The sequence below is a fragment of the Balaenoptera ricei genome, chromosome 18 (genome assembly GCF_028023285.1).
Source record: "Balaenoptera ricei isolate mBalRic1 chromosome 18, mBalRic1.hap2, whole genome shotgun sequence".
Classification (NCBI taxonomy): Eukaryota; Metazoa; Chordata; class Mammalia; order Artiodactyla; family Balaenopteridae; genus Balaenoptera; species Balaenoptera ricei.
In genome coordinates, this window is record NC_082656.1 from 12,146,707 (window position 1) to 12,166,980 (window position 20,274).

General features: G+C 41.6%; 1 protein-coding gene across 3 annotated transcripts in view; it reads right to left on the minus strand.

Annotated features, from left to right (window-relative positions):
• Positions 1-20,274, minus strand: part of DCLK1 (doublecortin like kinase 1) — a 328,932-nt gene that overhangs the window by 80,458 nt on the left and 228,200 nt on the right. For all 3 annotated transcript variants that reach the window (XM_059902575.1, XM_059902574.1, XM_059902576.1), the window contains exon 5: positions 16,687-16,803. In XM_059902575.1, the coding sequence (XP_059758558.1) occupies positions 16,687-16,803 (117 nt within the window). The remainder of the gene's footprint in view (positions 1-16,686; positions 16,804-20,274) is intronic.

Consider the following 20,274-nt stretch of genomic DNA (forward strand, 5'->3'; position numbering starts at 1 on the left):
ACTGTCAGATGTGGTTAATTGATTGATTGAAGAGGATTAAGGCTAGAGGTGCATTAAGGTGTATGTACCTTAAGAAAGAGAGAGAGACAGAAAGAAAGAGAGAAAGAAAGAGAGAAAGAGAGAGAGAAAGACAGAGAGAGGGAGGGAGGGAGGGAGGGAGAAAACTTGCCTTGTAGGTTGGTGTCATTTTTCCTGTTGGAGATGAGGAAACAGGTTCAGAGAGGTAACTTGCCCAAAGACGAACAGCTCAAAGGCAGCAGAGCTAGAACTGAGTCTCATTCGCATCTTACTCAAAGAACTGCACACTTTTCCTATGAGTGGCCTGTCCTGGCACCTCAGGAAATGTCAAGGACTCTTGTCCCTGTCTGGAGAGCTGAGGATGTGTAGGTTTCTCTCTCACTGGGGCACTCGAACCCACCTCCTTTATTGACAGCCACTAGGCTCACAGCTTCTACTTGTGTTGCCATCTCTCTGGAGAAATGAAGTTCGAGTTCCAAAAAGTCATCTACGATCAAACATTTTTCGAACACGATCTGCTTTTAAGTTGGGAACGACTGCACTCTTAAGGTCAGAGTTCTGTTCAGACTCTTCCTCTTGGCCACCTAAAAAGCATCCTCTTGGCAACTTCTTAAAATGGTTCTTGACCTCCAGAAAACATCACACACCTTATGGTTGGATCACTGCTGGAATAATTAATTTCATTTCATAAGTAAGTTTGACACATGTACTGAGTTCAGTTGTGTTTTAATCCTGTAATACCAGAAGTCCCTGAGTGCCAGTAAAAAAGGGCTTTGTCACTTATTTAATAGAACTCATTAAAATTCAACTAACCAACGGTGTTATTTTACAGAGGCCTGTATTAAGTAATTCTTTATTTTGAATGGGAAAAATTCAACTTCATATGGTTGTTTTTAAATGGCCAAGCAGGTCTAACAATTAGTTATCTCAATCGAAGTCACTAACATCTGAATTACTAAAGTACTCATCAGATCCACTGCCTTATATCCAGTTCTGGTTTCCTTTGCTCAGATCTGTCTGGGCACATTTTAAACCCTGTATCCTTTGCTCTGCTTGCTACCTCCTGAATGAGAAGTGCTAAACTTTAGGCTGGCTTATTCTCATATCCCGTGATGATCAATTATATAACCAGCCACCAAAGAGCTGTGGAAGAAATCTGTGGGGCTGACTTCTACCATCTTTAGTCCATCCCCCTCTCAGGGGCACCTAAGCCTATCAGGGACACTATAGCTTGAATCTGTCACAGCACATCACTCCCCATGAAAGATCCGACCTCACATCATCCTTCATCATTTCAGATGGATGATCCTACTCTACTCATTGGAGCCATGAATTCAGGATTCTGTAATCAACCAGTCAGCACTTACAGCGTGAACTTACCATGTGCCTGACTCTGTCTAGTGTTCCCTGTCTCCCGAAACTTACAATTGAATATGAAAGTTACTAAAAAAATTCTAGAATTGGGAAATACTTGGCTTCCTTGTTAGAATTCATTGCTTCTTTTAAATGACTCTAAGCTCATGTGTATGTTATGTTAGCAAACCCTTTGTGAATTTAAAGGGTTTCTTCCCTTTACAGTTTCGTTGGTAACAGGCTCAGACAGCAAGTGAAAACTAAATGTTTAAATGCCTCAAACTGGTCCCAAAGTTAGAACAATCTCTACGCAAGACTATCTCATTACAAGGTGACTAACCTTTTGGACTTGAAAACCGATCTTGCTGTTTCCCTATCTGCTTTTTGCACTTAAGATGGCTCATTTATTTATGCCACTGCACTTGCAGGCAGGGGAGGAGGGATCGTGTTTGCATGTCTGTGGGTCTATGTATCCGTCTGTGTGTTCAGGGGGTGGTGATTCAGGCATGCTGCCCAGGAGATCTGGCTGCTTGCCCTAGACTTTCCCTCTCTCCCTGATCGTGGAGGAGGCTGTAGATACTCTAAAATATGTTTTCCCAGCCCTTGTCCATTGCCTGCCACATTACTGAGAAGAAAACAAAAAAGAAAAAAAGCAGATGGAGTCAACTGAGGCAAAGAGAAAATAGACAAGCATCTAATGGGTGGGGGAACTCTTGAGAATAAATGCTTTTTTCCTAATTTTATCTTCACAGGTGCTCACCTCATAGGTGAAATGGAGCCCTAATTTTCTCCATTTGTCTGCATTCTCTTAAACTGAGACAATGGGTCCAATTCAAAGGGACTATCTTATCTATTGAGAACAATGGCAAGTGGGGAGGTCAACAGAAAATAGTGGGGATGGAGAAAGGAACATGGCTCTATGAACTGATTATTTAATAAATATTTACAAAAAGGCCCTTGAACCTCAGGAAGTCTAAGCAACTTGAAAACATCCTATTGTTCCTCAATTCACTCATCTGGTCAACATTTACTTAGTAGTGACCATGAACTTGAAGGCACTGTAGGATGTGTAAAGAACACATGCCCTCAGAAACCTTACGACTTGGGAGGGTAATACAGCATGTCACCTGTAGCCCAGGAGCCAAATCAACTGTCACGGGTCTGGGGAGGTGGGAAAGACCCTCAGAGAGGTCGGCGGGGCCAACCTGGTTGTGTGTGCTTTTGACCAGAAGTGACAGAGGAAGGCTTCTAGAAAGTGATAGGAATAAAGGTATGAGGTGGAAAAGTCCAAGGAGTATCTGGTGGAAATTTAAGTTGGTTTATAGGCTGGAGCACAAGTCCAGAGAAGACATGGGAGATACAGCTGGAAAGGAAGACTGCGGACAAATCAAGACAGTTCTTCATCTGAGAGTAGAGTTCGGACTTTATTTAGCAGACGGTAAGTAACGGCAACAAGTCTGACATCAGTGCGCAAGGCGGATATAAGGGGCAGAGGACAAAGACAGGGAAGAGGCCAGCTAGCAAGTGGTTTCTGCAGCTGTGAGAATGCGGAGTCCTAGGACAGCAGATGAAGAGCCACGAAGACTGGTGACCAACGAAACGTGGAAGAGGAGGGGGAAAAGGAGTCAAAGACGATTTCAGGGGAAAAGGAAAGAGATCTCTAATTCAACAATAAAACAGAATCATCTGGAGTCCTCTGATTTAAAATTATGAAAATGTGTCAGCTGGGATCCCAGAATACGCCGTGGGTATTACGAGGGAATTAGGCACTTAAGGAACCAAGGATCAGGGTGGATGAGGGTCCTGGGACTGACGGGCTCTGGGTACTTTGCCCACACCCTACCGGGTACTCATTGCAGGCCAGCCTCCCCTTGGAGCTTAGCCTGGGAGTCAGCCCCGGGCAGCCCCATAATGACCCCCTGGGAAAACATGCCCCCTGAAATGGACCTTCCACAGGTCACCAGTGGTGTCCTCGCTGCCAAATCCTATGACCTAGCTCCAGTTCTCATGACCTCCCTTCAGTTTTCATGCTACTTGCCCTCTTAACATTTCTGGCCTCTTCCTCCATCTCAAAACTTTCTGCCCCTTTGACTTCCGTTACTGCATTCTCATTGTCCCCTTGTCTCTGCTGATGTGCTTTTTTTTTTTTTTTTTTGCAAGATAGACGAATGAGTTTTTTTTTTACATCTTTATTGGAGTATAATTGCTTTACGATGTTGTCTTATTTTCTGATGTATAACAAAGTAAATCAGCTATATGTATACATATATCCCCGTATCCCCTCTCTCTTGCATCGCCCTACCTCCCACCCTCCCTATCCCACCCCTCTAGGTAGTCACAAAGCACCGAGCTGATCTCCCTGTGCTATGCAGCTGCTTCCCACTATCTATTTTACATTTGGTAGTGTATATATGTCCATGCCACTCTCTCACTTTGTCCCAGCTTACCCTTCCCCTTCCCCCTGTCCTCAAGTACATTCTCTACGTCTGCATCTTTACTCCTGTCCTGCCCCTAGGTTCTTCAGAACCTTTATTTTTATTTTTTAGATTTCATATGTATGTGTTAGCATACGGTATTTGTTTTTCTCTTTCTGACTTACTTCACTCTGTATGACAGACTCGAGGTCCATCCACCTCACTACAAATAACTCAATTTCGTTTCTTTTTATGGCTGAGTAATATTCCATTGCATACAGGTGCCACATCTTCTTTATCCATTCATCTGTCAGTGGACACTTTGGTTGCTTCCATGTCCTGGCTATTGTAAATAGAGCTGCAATGAACATTGTGGTACATGACTCTTTTTGAATTATGGTTTTCTCAGGGTATATGCCCAGGAGTGGGATTGCTGGGTCGTATGGTAGTTCTATTTTTAGTATTTTAAGGAACCTCCATACTGTTCTCCATAGTGGCTGTATCAATTTACATTCCCACCAACAGTGCAAGAGGGTTCCCTTTTCTCCACACCCTCTCCAGCATTTATTGTTTCTAGATTTTTTGATGATGGCCATTCTGACCAGTGTGAGATGATATCTCATTGTAGTTTTGATTTGCATTTCTCTAATGATTAGTGATGTTGAGCATCCTTTCATGTGTTTGTTGGCAATCTGTATATCTTCTTTGGAGAAATGTCTACTTAGGTCTTCTGCCCATTTCTGGATTGGGTTCTTTGTTTTTTTAATATTGAGCTGCCTGAGCTGCTTGTGTATTTTGGAGATTAAGTTTAGTCAGTTGCTTTGTTGGCAAATATTTTCTCCCATTCTGAGACTTGTCTTTTCGTTGTGTTTATGGTTTCCTTTGCTGTGCAAAAGCTTTTAAGTTTCATTAGGTCCCATTTGTTTATTTGTGTTTTTATTTCCATTTCTCTAGGAGGTGGGTCAAAAAGGATCTTGCTGTGATTTATGTCATAGAGTGTTCAGCCTACGTTTTCCTCTAAGAGTTTTATAGTGTCTGGCCCTACATTTAGGTCTTTAAGCCATTGTGAGTTTATTTTTGTATACAGTGTTACGGACTGTTCTAATTTCATTCTTTTACATGTAGCTGTACAGTTTTCCCAGCACCACTTATTGAAGAGGCTGTCTTTTCTCCATTGTATACTCTTGCCTCCTTTATCAAAGATAGGGTGACCATATGTGCGTGGATTTATCTCTGGGCTTTCTATCCTGTTCCACTGATCTATATTTCTGTTTTTGTGCCAGTACCATACTGTTATCATTACTGTAGCTTTGTAGTATAGTCTGAAGTCAGGGAGCCTGATTCCTCCAGCTCCGTTTTTCTTTCTCAAGATTGCTTTGGCTATTCGGGGTCTTTTGTGTTTCCCTACAAATTGTGAAATTTTTTGTTCTATTTCTGCAAAAAATGCCATTGGTAGTTTGATAGGGATTGCACTGAATCTGTAGATTGCTTTGGGTAGTAGAGTCATTTTCACAAAGTTGATTCTTCCAATCCAAGGATATGGTATATCTCTCCATCTATTTGTGTTGTCTTTAATTTCTTTCATCAGTGTCTTATAGTTTTATGCATACAGATCTTTTGTCCCCTTAGGTAGGTTTATTCCTAGGTATTTTATTCTTTTTGTTGCAATGGTAAATGGAGTGTTTCCTTAATTTCTCTTTCAGATTTTTCATCATTAGTGTATAGGAATGCAAGAGATTTCTGTGCATTAATTTTGTATCCTGCTACTTTAGCAAATTCATTGATTAGCTCCAGTAGTTTTCTGGTAGCATCTTTAGGATTCTCTATGTATGGTATCATGTCATCTGCAAACAGTGACAGCTTTACTGCTTCTTTTCCGACTTGGATTCCTTTTATTTTTTATTTATTTATTTTATTCATTTATTCCTTTTTTCTTTTCTGATTGCTGTGGGTAAAACTTCCAAAACTATGTTGAATATTAGTGGTGAGAGTGGACAACCTTGTCTTGTTCCTGATCTTAGAGGAAATGGTTTCAGTTTTTCACCACTGAGAACGATGTTGGCTGTGGGTTTGTCATATATGGCCTTTATTATGTTGAGGTAAGTTCCCTCTATTCCTACTTTCTGGAGGGTTTTTATCATAAATGGGTGTTGAATACTGTCGAAAGCTTTTTCTGCATCTATTGAGATGATCATATGTTTTTTCTCCTTCAATTTGTTAATATGGTGTATCACATTGATTGATTTGCATATATTGAAGAATCCTTGCGTTCCTGGGAAAAACCCCACTTGATCATGGTGTATAATCCTTTTAATGTGTTGTTGGATTCTGTTTGCTAGTATTTTGTTGAGAATTTTTGCATCTATGTTCATCAGTGATATTGGCCTGCAGTTTTTTTTCTTTGTGACATCTTTGTCTGGTTTTGGTATCAGGGTGATGGATGCCTCATAGAATGCGTTTGGGAGTGTTCCTTCCTCTGCAGCTTTGTGGAAGAATTTGAGAAGGATAGGTGTTAGCTATTCTCTAAATGTTTGATAGAATTCGCCTGTGAAGCCATCTGGTCCTAGGCTTTTGTTTGTTGGAAGATTTTTAATCACAGTTTCAATTTCAGTGTTTGTGATTGGTCTGTTCATATTTTCTATTTCTTCCTGGTTCAGTCTTCCAGGTTGTCCATTTTATTGGCATATAGTTGCTTGTAGTAATCTCTCATGATCCTTTGTATTTCTACAGTGTCAGTTGTTACTTCTACTTTTTCATTTCTAATTCTGTTGATTTGAGTCTTCTCCCTTTTTTTCTCGATGAGTCTGGCTAATGGTTTATCAATTTTGTTTATCTTCTCAAAGAACCAGCTTTTAGTTTTATTGACCTTTGCTACTGTTCCCTTCATTTCTTTTTATTTATTTCTAATCTGATCTTTATGATTTCTTTCCTTCTGCTAACTTTGGGTTTTTTCTGTTCTTCTTTCTCTAATTGCTTTAGGTGTAAGGTTAGGTTGTTTATTTGAGATTTTTCTTGTTTCTTGAGGTAGGACTGTATTGCTATAAACTTCCGTCTTAGAACTGCTTTTGCTGCATCCTATAGGTTTTGGGTCATCATGTTTTCATTGTCATTTGTTTCTAATGACAAATGTCTTCTTTGATTTCTTCAGTGATATCTTGGTTATTTAGTAGCATATTGTTTAGCCTCCATGTGTTTGTGTTTTTTATGTTTTTTTTCCCTGTAATTGATTCCTAATCTCATAGCCTTGTGGTCAGAAAAGATGCCTGATACGATTTCAATTTTCTTAAATTTACCAACGCTTGATTTGTGACCCAAGATATGATCTATCCTGGAGAATGTTCCATGAGCACTTGAGAAGAAAGTGTATTCTGTTGTTTTTGGATGGAATGTCCTACAAATATCAATTAAGTCCATCTTGTTTAATGTATCATTTAAAGCTTGTGTTTCCTTATTTATTTTCATTTTGGATGATCTGTCCATTGGTGAAAGTGGGGTGTTAAAGTCCCCTACTATGATTGTGTTACTGTCAATTTCCCCTTTTATGGCTGTTAGTATATGCCTTATGTATTGAGGTGCTCCTATGTTGGGTGCATAAATATTTACAATTGTTATATCTTCTTCTTGGATTGATCCCTTGATCATTATGTAGTGTCCTTCTTTGTCTCTTGTAATAGTCTTTATTTCAATGTGGATTTTGTCTGATATGAGAATTGCTACTCCAGCTTTCTTCTGATTTCCATTTGCATGGAATATCTTTTTCCATCCCGTCACTTTCAGTCTGTATGTGTCACTAGGTCTGAAGTGGGTTCCTTGTAGACAGCATATATACGGATCTTGTTTTTGTATCCATTCAGTAAGCCTGTGTCTTTTGGTTGGAGCATTTAATCCATTCACATTTAAGGTTATTATCGATATGTATGTTCCTATTACCATTTTCTTAATTGTTTTGGGTTTGTTTTTGTAGGTCCTTTTCTTCTCTTGTGATTCCTGCCTAGAGAAGTTCCTTTAGCATTTGTTGTAAAGCTGGTTTGGTGGTGCTGAATTCTCTTAACTTTTGCTTGTCTGTAAAGGTTTTAATTTCTCCGTCGAATCTGAATGAGATCCTTGCTGGGTAGAGTAATCTTGGTTGGAGGTTTTTCCCCTTCATCACTTTAAATATGTCCTGCCACTCCCTTCTGGCTTGCAGAGTTTCTGCTGAAAGATCGGCTGTTAACCTTATGGGGATTCCCTTGTATGTTATTTGTTACTTTTCCCTTTCTGCTTTTAATATTTTTTCTTTGTATTTAATTTTTGGTTGTATTTGTATTTAATTTAGCTTGATTAATATGTGTCTTGGCCTGTTTCTCCTTGGATTTATCCTGTATGGGAGTCTCTGTGTTTCCTGGACTTGATTGACTATTTCCTTTCCCATGTTAGGGAAGTTTTCAACTATAATCTCTTCAAATATTTTCTCAGACCCTTTCTTTTTCTCTTCTTCTTCTGGGACCCCTGTAATTCGAATGTTGGTGCATTTAATGTTGTACCCAAGGTCTCTGAGACTGTCCCGAATTCTTTTCATTCTTTTTTCTTTATTCTGCTCTGTGGTAGTTATTTCCACTATTTTATCTTCCAGGTCACTTATCCATTCTTCTGCCTCAGTTATTGTGTAATTGATTCCTTCTAGAGAATTTTAAATTTCATTTATTGTGTTATTCATCATTGTTTGTTTGCTCTTTGGTTCTTTTAGGTCCTTGTTAAATGTTTCTTGTATTTTCTCCATTCTATTTCCATGATTTTGGATCATCTTTACTACCATTACTCTGAATTCTTTTTCAGGTAGACTGCCTATTTCCTCTTCATTTGTTTGGCCTGGTGGGTTTTTACCTTGCTTCTTCATCTGCTGCATATTTCTCTGTCTTCTCATTTTGTTTAAGTTACTGTGTTTGGGGTCTCCTTTTCACAGGATGCAGATGCATAGTTCCCATTGTTTTTGGTGTCTGCCCCCAATGGGTGAGGTTGGTTCAGTGGCTTGTGTAGGCTTCCTGGTGGAGGGGACTGGTGCCTGTGTTCCGGTGGGTGGGCCTGGATTTTGTCTTTCTAGTGGGCAGGGCTGTGCCTGGTGGTGTATTTTGGGGTGTCTGTAAACTTAGTATGATTTTAGGCAGTCTCTCTGCTAATGGGTGGGGTTGTGTTCCTGTCTTGCTAGTTGATTGGCATGGGGCATCCAGCACTGGAGCTTGCTGGCCGTTGGGTGGAGCTGGGTCTTAGCATTGAGATGGAGATCTCTGGGAGAGCTCTCACCAACTGATATTATGTGGGGCTGGGAGGTCTCTGGTGGTCCAATGTCCTGAACTCAGCTCTCCCACCTCAGAGGGTCAGGACTGACACCAGACCAGAGCATCAAGACCCTGTCAGCCACACGGCTCAGAAGAAAAGGGAGAAAAAAAGAAAGAAAAAATAATAATAATAAATTTTAAAAATTGTTAAAATAAAAAATTTAAAAAATAATAATAAGAAGAAAGAAGATAGCAACCAAACCAATAAACAAAGCCACCAAGGATAACAAGTGCTAAAAACTATACTAAGATAAACGTAAAAATCAGAAAGAAATCAGTCACGGACAGCAAACCCCAAGTCTACAGTTGCTCCCAAAGTCCACCTCCTCAATTTTAGGATGATTCGTTGTCTATTCAGGTATCCCAGAGATACAGGGTACATCAAGCTGATTGTGGAGATTTAATCCGCTGCTCCTGAGGCTGCTGGGAGAGATTTCCCTTTCTTTTCTTTGTTCGCACAGCTCCCGGGGTTCAGCTTTGGATTTGGCCCCGTCTCTGCGTGTAGGTCGCCTGAGGGTGTCTGTTCTTTGCTCAGACAGGACAGGGTTAAAGCAGCGGCTGATTAGGGGTCTCTGGCTCACTCATGCCGGGGGAGGGGGGGTACAGTAGTTATAATTGGAATGCTGGGTGAGGCTGTGGCGGCAGAGGCCAGTTTGTGTTCAGCCTGAGGCGTGCCGTGCGTTCTCCCAGGGAACTTGTCCTTGGATCATGGGACCCTGGCAGTGATGTTGCACAGGCTCCCCAGGGGATGTGGAGAGTGACCTGTGCTTGCACACAGGATTCTTGGTGGCTGCAGCAGCAGCGTTAGCATTTCATGCCTATCTCTGGGTTCCGAGCTGATAGCTGTGGCTGGCGCCCGTCTCTGGAGCTCATTTAGGTGGTGCTCTGCCTTCTGCAGGCAGACAGGGGAAGAATCCCCTCTCCTCGCGCACCCCGAAACAACGGTCTCTTGCCTCTTAGGCAGTTCCAGACTTTTTCCCGGACTCTCTCCTGGCTAGCTGTGGCGCTCTAGCCCCCTTCAGGCTGTGTTCATGCAGCCAACCCCAGTCCTCTCCCTGGGATCTGACCTCCAAAGCCTGAGCCTCAGCTCCCAGCCCTGCCCGCCCCGGCGGGTGAGCAGACAAGCCTCTCGGGCTGGTGAGTGCTGGTCGGCACCGATCCTCTGTGCGGGACTCTCTCCGCTTTGCCCTCCGCACCTCTGTTGCTGCGCTCTCCTCCGTGGCTCCGAAGCATTCCCCCCTGCCCACCCCACGTCTCCACCAGTGAAGGGGCTTCCTAGTGTGTGGAAACTTTTCCTCCTTCACAGCTCCCTCCCAGAGGTGCAGGTCCCGTCCCTATTCTTTTGTCTCTGTTTTTTCTTTTTGCCCTACCCAGGTACATGGGGATTTTCTTGCCTTTTGGGAAGACTGAGGTCTTCTGCCAGCATTCAGTAGGTGTTCTGTAGGAGTTGTTCCACATGTAGATGTATTTCTGATGTATTTGTGGGGAGGAAGGTGATCTCCACGTCTTACTCCTCCGCCATCTTGAAGGTCCTCCTGATGTGTTCTTATAACTGCAGATGTTCCCCGTGGTTCCATTTTCATCCTTATCCTTACAAATCTCTCCTTGGGTTGAGGGGAGAGGAATTTTACATTTCTATTATTTAAGTCACTACTATATGCCAGGGTCTCTCAAATACATATTGTCAGCTCACATCTGACTTACACAGCATTCCTTTCTACTTGCCCACTGATGCTTCCGAAGCATCTCACATGCGACAGGTCTAAAATGGGACCCATCCCTACCTCTCCTCCTCGCTTGGCAAACCTGCTCCTCATCTCTGATGCCTCTCTCTTCCTCTGGCCTCATATCCGGTGAAATTCCTGGTTTCATTTCTCTTTTGAAGTCTCCCCCATTTTAAGCATTGTTGTTTAAATTCTGTCCTAACAATTCTTTCCAGAATGACTTCATGGAGTCTTCCTGGCTCTTGGCTCTTCACGTGTAGCCAGCCTCTCTACCACTATACCATTGTTTCCAAAATTCAGATAAAAATCAAATCATGGCCTTACTAAAAATCCCTTTTCACCCACTAATACCTACAACAAAATTATGCCTTCATGGCCCTGTGCAATCTCAGCGCAACCAACTAGGCTACCACCATCTTCTCCCTTTCCTGTAATTATACCATTCATTTTTATTGGACTAGCCACTGCTCCTTAAACATGCCATATACTTCCATGCCTTTGTGCCTTAACTCTCATTGTTTTCTCAGGTGGTGATGTCCTCCTGGCCCTTCTCCTGGCAAGATCCTTCATGTCCCGATTTATAAGTCTTTTTTCTCTGACCCTATTAATGAGATTTAGCCCCTTCTTTCTCTGAGCTGTCATAGCCCTTACGACACTATCACAGTGTTATATATGTTTGTTTCCCAACTTGAAGACAAGAACTGCGGTTTAATCATCTTCGTATCCTTACAAACTAATACAAGCCTGGCACACAGTAGATGCTCAGGAAATATTTATTTAACTAACATGGAGCATTAGCAGTGAGGACATTACAACAGGAGTTGACACAGAGTGCTGCCCCCACAAAGACGGTGGGTCAAGATAACGGTTCAAAGTTTGAAAGAGTATCTTTGGAAATACTCACCGGCTGAGACTGAGTGCTAGGGGCAGTTGATGGGTACAGGGAAAGAGAATGGAAGGAGGATTTAGCATTATATGCAGCAAAAAATTCTAAGAACACAGGGAATGAATCATCAGCCCTCTTGATTTTCTTGGTGCATTTTGTTTTCAACAATTCTCTTGGAATGCCAAAGCAGAAAAGATCCTCTATAGAAAATACATGGCTGAAATCTCTACACTAAAGGAAAAAGATTGAGCTAAAAAATTAATAGCTAGCAATCTGCCTTTGAAGGTGTTTGATATAAATTTTAACAATTGACAAATTGGACCAGTAAGCTGATTAAAATTCTCTTTGCTTCCCCAGCTTTGATTCTTATCTGCATATGTTGCATAAAATATTTTTATATAACTGTAAAAAAGTAAAATTTGACTAACATAAATAAAAAGACTTCAAGATTTCAAGAGTCACATACAAGTAAGTTTTAAGCCTGGGAAATACGGAATGATGCTTCTGTCATGGTAGAAGGTCATTAACTAAGGCATCCAGATTTCCCTCTTTCAAATGTTCACTCTTGCAACTCTCACATCACTAGTCCATGGTGGGTTCTCAATGCATACTGAATGAATGAATGGTTGTTGCTATGAGTGTTTCTACCTTAGACTATAAGCTTCTGGAGGGCAAGAAAGTGCATCAGCTCATGCTTGGATTGATGAACGTAAGGCACCCACGGGGCACTCCGTTATGTTTGTCATGGCTTGTGTAGATAGAGATTCTAAACAGAAGGAGTCACTCTACAAAAAAAAAAAAAAACTGGCCGTCCATCTAAATGGGAACAAAACTAAAACAAACAAACAAACCCATGTTTTTCTAAGGAATCCAAGAAGAGGTCAAAATTTTGAAATCTCTACGTTTTTAAGGAGAACTACAGTAATGAAAATTCAAGATAGGTAAATGTGGTTTTCTTATGCTTTTAATATTAAGAAAACAATATAAAGTAAAACGAAACCTTATCCATTCTTACTGAAATTGAATGAGTGCACAGAATACTCTTATTTGGGGAGATACTTTGTTATAACTTCCCTATGCAGATAAAGGAATTTGTTGAAAAGAAATTCACTTTTAAATTACACATTTTATGAGATGTCTGTGTTCCAAAGACAGACACATGAATAAAGATTCAACCCACATTAAACTCTCTTTATGATGCTCTTATGTATTCTTGTTCCTTTAAGAAGCTAAAACCCGTTTTCACCATTTCTTAGTGATACCTCATTCAATGTCTCCACACACAATTGTCTGGGGGCTCCTTATTCTTCTTTTGTTATTAAGACTTCTGGTTTCTTTTCTTCTAGCTCCAATTTGCCTTCTTTGGACCCTTTCTGTTACAGAGACTAATAATAATTCAACAGCTATGTGAATTATGTTATCTATAAATTATGTAGGGGGCTTGAACTGTGTGCTTCTTGAGCGAAGGGGCTGTTTCTTTCATCTCTGCATTATTGGCGCCTAGCAAGTGCCTGACACTAGCAGGCCTGAACTGGATATTTCTGAATGTCTAAATGAATACCTTACATTAATAAAACACCTCTAACTTCTTCTAGTCCCAAGAAGAGAAATGAGTAAGGAGCAAAGACAAGATTTACCAAGGATTCTCATTCTTATTCTAAGACTGACTTACAAAGGAAAGTTTCTGTCTACCACTGACATACATCCTGAAGTCAGGGTGAATCATTTCACCCCCCAGAATGCTGGTGTCTGGGACTAACACTTAGGCTTCTGTTGCAAAGGGTTATGATGTTGTAACTTTCAATCTTAAACTAGGTACTGCATCGGTTATTTCCTCAAGATCAAAATTTTAATAAGCAGACGTGAAGAAGCAGGTATCAAGAACAGCCAGCCTGCTGTATCCAGAGCACTGGAAGCCCCACGTGCCAGCTCTGAGTTGCCACCATTAACTCTGTGACTCTGGGCCAAGCAGTTCCCCCAGCTCTACGCCTGCTTCCTCATTTAAAAAATAGAGTATATGATTATATAACAAAGAATAATGGCTTGTCTTGCTTGTTGTTGGGAGATTGTTGGGAGGATCAAAATAGATCAAAGAGATAAAAGTTCTATGTAAACTCTTGACGTTTCATTTAAATGTAAGCCAACAATATGACCAGAAACAACATGGGAACCTACAAATCTTAACTCTATACGATGCTCCAATCTCCATATCATGCAGGAAGATGAATATTGGAAGTAGAACTTTTAAAACTGAAGGAGAAATCATTTCAAACTTTAGGTTCTTGTGTAAGGGGGAAAAACAAAGATTACTTAATGTTAAAAAGTCAGGTTCATGGTGGAATGGGGCTTGGGACAACATCAATGTTTAAGGAGTATTAAAGGAAAATTGTTCACATTCCAGTCCTACGATTTATGGAAAACACTGAATAGGTTATTTTCAGAAAATTCGGATACAGTCAATATAGAGATAATTCATTGCTCCTTTCCACAGTTTCAAGAGACAAACCTGAGTAGAGACAAGAATCTTAGGCTAGTTCAGTGGAGGGGGCCAAGGCAGGTGATCCCCTGACATCCAGCATCTGCACTTGCCCCAGAAAGATACGTAAACACCACTGGACTTCCTAAACCCTGCGTTTAGGTCCCGGGGAAAGGGAGTGATCTTGGGATCCCTGGCATAATCCACTCATTTGCGACTGGGTATTGCTGCTCTATAAACCCTCTCTAAATTAGAATCATCCAGAGGAAGGTGGGAAGATTTGATAGCAAGTCAGAATCAAGAGACAGGCATCACATATTATAAGCTCTTATATAACCAGGAAATGATTGTATGATTATCTTCTAAATCAAAACGCAAGAAGTTGAAAACTTGATGTGTGTAAAAGGCTTATATTAAAGAAAACATGATCAGTGCTTTTTAATTAATTTTGGCCTAAAAGTTAAAGATACCTTGACTGAAGTGTTAATTTTTCAAGAACATATTGATTTTAGAACGGATCTGGGTTCTGCTTTCTGCATGGAAACGGTAACTCCCTGGCACGGCATACCTATCACACATTCCAAGTGATTGCTGGTCAAACCAACCAGGTCCTAACTACAGTGGAAAAGAGATTCAGGGAAACAACAGAAAATAGAAATGATCGTTTGAATCAATCTATCAATTTTGAGGTAATGTACCCTATGCATTTTAAACTTCTAAAGGGAATGGTTCCAAACGTTGGCGGTGACAAATACAAATACATTTAATACATTTGCCTATCTCCTCTTCTGAGTTTCCAGAATTACTTTTGGTAAATGATATATTCATCTATATTTATAAGATTATAATTAAATACATTTATAAGATTTATATAATCTTAAGAGATGCTGACTAGTAACTATGTGACCAATTAATTCCAAAGTGAAACAATTTCCTATATTCATTATTACCTTTTTAAGGTCAGATGTATGATTCTTTTTTTCTTAACTCAAAATTTTAGCTTCCTTTTTGAAATAAAATAGGTTCTTCACTATTTACAAGGTTATTTATTTCTGAGCTGCAAAAATTCTCTCTCCCTTTTTTTGCTCTGTATTACCATCTTTTCCTCCTGTAGGCCTCCATTCAATCTTGGCTGCCATGATTAGATAGCCAGAAAGGGACAGCGGCAGTTCATCGGTGCCAACACAGAGTGAGGAGAAGGTCTCTGCAGACCTGTCTAGGGCATAGCAGTAATTAGCAACACCCCCAGGGGAAGGCAACTCTTAAAGAACTAACATGGGCCCAGTGGTCTAGCTCTCCAGCCAACTAAGAGTCCCTTCTTCCAAGACTGACTTTGGAGGTTTCAATTTTAGTTTTTACTAGGAAAAATAGTTTATAGCACCTCCAATTTTAAATAGAGAGGTTATAACTCACACTGGGCAGTGGTGCCAGAGGCAGGCCCTGTAGCCCCAGCCTAGAGAGCTTTTCATATCCCTCTGGGACCACACTGCCAAGTACAAGAAGGCTTCAATATAGACCCTATAGGTCTTGGTCCCTATTTATAAGAGCTTCCCTGCCTTCATAAAATCAGGTGACAATCACTTTGATGTATGTATCATTTAATAATTCACATTCAACAGTTTATAGCATTTAATAAATAATTCCCTTCCATCGTGAAATAGACCTTATACCTAAGACCCAAACAAACAAACTGATTCATGTCAGTTTTTTTTTTAAGATTTTTTTTTTTTTTTTTGATGTGGACCATTTTTAAAGTCTTTATTGAATCTGTTACACTATTGTTTCTGTTTTATGTTTTGGTTTTTTGGCTGCGAGGCATGTGGGACCTTAGCTCCCCGACCAGGGATCGAACCCGCACCCCTTACACTGGAAGGCGAAGTCTTAACCACTGGACCGCCAGGGAAGTCCCAATTGACGTCAGATTTAAGACCAAAGAAGGAAAAGGTAGGGCTGAGGCCGTCATCCTGTAAGTACACATCCTGCTCCAACACCAGCACTAGAGCCCAAGGACAGACAGGTCACAGGCCCGGAGTCACTGCAGCTACCCCAGCACCAGTCTCTCCTCACGGCTTTTAGTCCCAGGGCCATGCTGGGGCCAGAGTAAAAAATGTGTTAGACAAAGGCTCAGCAAATACAAACTGTAAACTGCTCACCAGCCAGTCCGAAGAAGAACAAATGTTTTAACAGAGATTTCTGGAGCTGGGGGCCTTTAGCCTAAAAAATAACTTTTGCAGCAGAAATGACGCAAGTCAGGAGCGTACTTCTATCTGTGGGCAAGTCTGGGTTTTCTGAATCTTTACTAAGTTTTCCCAAACCTGATGCTTTTTCTTACAGCCAACATGCTAGACTCTGGCAAATCTGTTCCACCACTTGAACATGTTCTAAAATTATAAACCGGCATCTACACTCTCTTGCAATCTCACGCTCGGGGCTTCACACACCCTCTGCTCATGGTGCGTCAGAAACAAGGCAGTCGCTGCAGGCTCCTCTGCAGCTTTACCTGAGCTGGTTGATGCCGGGGACTTGCTGCGCCGGGAAGGCCCTGGGCTCTTGGTGGTGCTCCTGCGGGATGATGAAGCTATTTTGGTGTAAGAAGTGGACTTCACCACTCGACATTCTGGGGAAAGAAGAAAGGCCACACATCATCACAGGGTCACGCACATACCGTTCGAAATGTACAATAAACCTGGAAGCAGAAATACACAGCCATCCTCGGTCACACGTGCTTCCTGCCGGCCCAGTATGTGTCTATGACGACAGAACCAAAAAAAAAAAAAAAAAAACAACTAGAAAGGGTACAGCGGGCATCTTAGACATCACAGTAAATACGGTTGTCCCTCTGTATCCATGGGGATTTGGTTCCAGGACCACACGCCCCCAGCCACCACCGCCATTGGCTGCTTGGGTCCTGCCCAGGTGGACCTGCAGGAGATGCCAATTTCTTTAAAAAAATGAACAAAAACGAACTACACGTATGAACGTATCAGCACAAATTAAAAGGTGGGAAGTAAGCAAGAAGCCTAACAATGATATCAGAAGACACGATCAGAACCACCATGTGAATAGTGCCTGAGAGGGTGTCTACGGAGGTTTTAATTCCCCAAACAGATCTTTGGACCATGTGAAGAGGACATCCACTTGGCTCAAGGCTCTGTCCACACAGCTGACAACACATCCTGGAGTTTGTCCCAGCCTTTGGACGTTGGTCTGGCCTTTCGGAAGTACATTAGCAATCAAATCGGACGGCTGGAATGCTGCCTGACCGCTGGCGTGCTTCCGATTACATTTTTACCGCGCGTCCGCTCCATGCCAGGCGCTGAGCCCTGCAGGCACGACAGGGAACACACGCGGTTTGGGAACTAGAAACACCGCCCACCTGGTGGTCCAGGATGGAATCTTTTAACCAGCGAGGGCTCTTTTCTGCTAATTTTTATTTTGTGGACCTCGTGTCTGAAAAATGTTGGCTTATGAAACAAATTGCATAAAGTGACAATACATTTCTCAGTTTAAACGAAAACCAGGACTGTAACGAGGGCAAGATGACCAAGACTTTTGGTCCTAGGTCCCGAATGTTTATAGAGGTCACATAAATTTAAGATAATAATTAAAAAAGCTCGGTATCTAGCTAGCAGGGATGAATGGTTAAAAGAGAGAGCTACCAGATGGTGCACACTGGTAATAACACCCATCTGTGAGCTGCAACGTGAGTTAAAAAGTTGACTTTAGGGTTTGTCTCAGGCTGTTTGCCACAGGAGCCAGAGCTGCTAGTTATGGGCCCCACCTACCAGCCAGGGCTCGGGATCAGCATAATAGAACCCATCTCACCACACCAAGCCGACATTTTTCCAGCTCCCAGAAAGAAAGTCGGTATTTTCGTCACATGGCTAAGTCTTACCAGAGCAGATGTAGGCGTTTTATTTGATTTTCAGAGTACTGAAAAAAACCTTGTGGACTCATGCCATGCTTCTACAGCTTCTACAGCTTCTCTTGAGCTTAGTTCTCACCATACTATTAATCTATCAAAAGTATTCATTTACTCCTCTGCCTCCCCACCCCTTACTCCCTTGGGTACCACCTAGGCCTGGCATATTTAATAGGACGGAAGAGCTGCTCAATAAGTGTTGGCCCACATTGTTATTGATCTTGTTACTACTTGTGTGAAGTCTTACTATTCATTAGAGTAATCCAACCCCTCATTTTACAGATAAGGAAACTGAGTCTCCGAGAGGCTAAGTGACTTGCATCAGAATCGAAGTCTCTCGGTTTAGTGGCTCCCTCACCACCCCAGGATCTGATGTGGTGGCCTAAGCAGGCTGCTTCACTGTGAATCAAGGCTGGAAAACTGTTATCAGTGCCCATGGTTGAAGGCTGGAAAGTTGTTATCAGTGCCCATGGTCGAAGACAGACAAGTGGGTGATGGCGGACAATGGGAAGGACGGCAAACAACCAGTTCTCATATCAACGTTAAATTAAAATTTAAATACTAAAGCTGCAGTTCAATCAACATACTTATTGCATCCCCCCAAAAAAGAAACAATGAACTCTCTTTCAGAAGTGGAATCATAGTGAAGCGATCGCTTGGGGGATCATGGAGTCTGAAAGATAATTACAAGTGTTACAAATCGCATACCACTTGCCTTCAGTATAAGAGCGAAGCTTCATGAGTCATACAGGGGATTAGGATAATTCTGAAAGGCTAGGGCTGAATACAGGAAAACAGAAACAGAACAATGATAGTAACTGCTTTTTTTCCCAAGGTCAAAATAAAACCAATTGAACAAAAATTGCACTGCCAAGCCATAAATTATTAAAAAAAAAACCAAAAGACTTCAACCACCTTTCCCATTAAAGTTTAGATTTTAAGTATTTTAATTAATTTAAATGGAAATGGTATTTTATGGTGGTAAAAGATGCCGTGAAGGACAAATGCTTCATTCCTTTGGAGAGCATGCCAAAATCTTTGTCAGCTTAAAACCACAATTTAGAAACACTGTGCGTAACATGATGTACACGGCCAGTAAAGTAGAAAACCTTATTTGTTCTCACGAAGGACATTTCAGAGAGTCTGGCAAGGAAGCAGACAGCACCCTGCACCCTCCACTCTCTTCTGGGGTCATTTGCCTTTGAGGGCAATCCCTTCCTTCTGGTATTTTTGGCACTCTCACATTAAGCGGGCTGCACTTCCTTTGGCTGTGGGGATACTGGACAACACGGACACTTCTTAAGGAGGATGAGACTGAAGGAAGCTTCAGGAGAGTAATTTCTCTTGCTACTGAAGATCGCAGCCTACCTAAGTACAGAAAATCAGATGAAGCACATTAACTGGGTCTCTGATGACTGAACCCCCCCATAGCAAGCAAGTAAGCAAGCAAGGTCTGATTAAATCTCTGCTTCAGAAAGTCCCTGTAATCATAGTTCTATGAGGGGGAAAGTACCATTCTCCATATGGTCTGTACTAATGTTAGCTTTACAGACGTTCTCAGAATTTGGTGAGACAGAAGTTACGACATTTCCCACCTTCACCCTGGACCCCAACTTAAGAAACAGGCCTTCTGTGATGGCCAGATTTAGAGACAACCCAGATGCGGATGTAGAGGCAGGAAACTGGAGAAGGAATACATTCTTTGGCCACGTTCCCAGTGGCATGAGAACCTCCACGTATGCAGATTCTCCCCTGACTCAGAAACAGGTGGTAGGTGGGCTGATGTATAACGAAAGGTGCTAAAGAATAGAAATGATTATAGAACTCCACCGGCGGCACCAGCAGTTCACCTGAGCTCACACAGCAGAGATGTTCATGCATTCAAAGGAGCCCACTAGTATCTTTTGGAGAATCTTGAAAGACAAAGGTGATGTCCCATAAATGCCTAGGCAGCTTTAGTGACATTTTGCATGCTGGCTAGAGGATATCCTTTAAACAAGGAATTTTTTACTCCTGTAATATCTTTTTTTTATATATAAATTTATTTTATTCATTTATTTTTGGCTGCGTTGGGTCTTCATTGCTGCACGCGGGCTTTCTCTACTTGCGACGAGCAGGGGCTACTCTTCATCGCAGTGTGTGGGCTTCTCACGGTGGTGGCTTCTC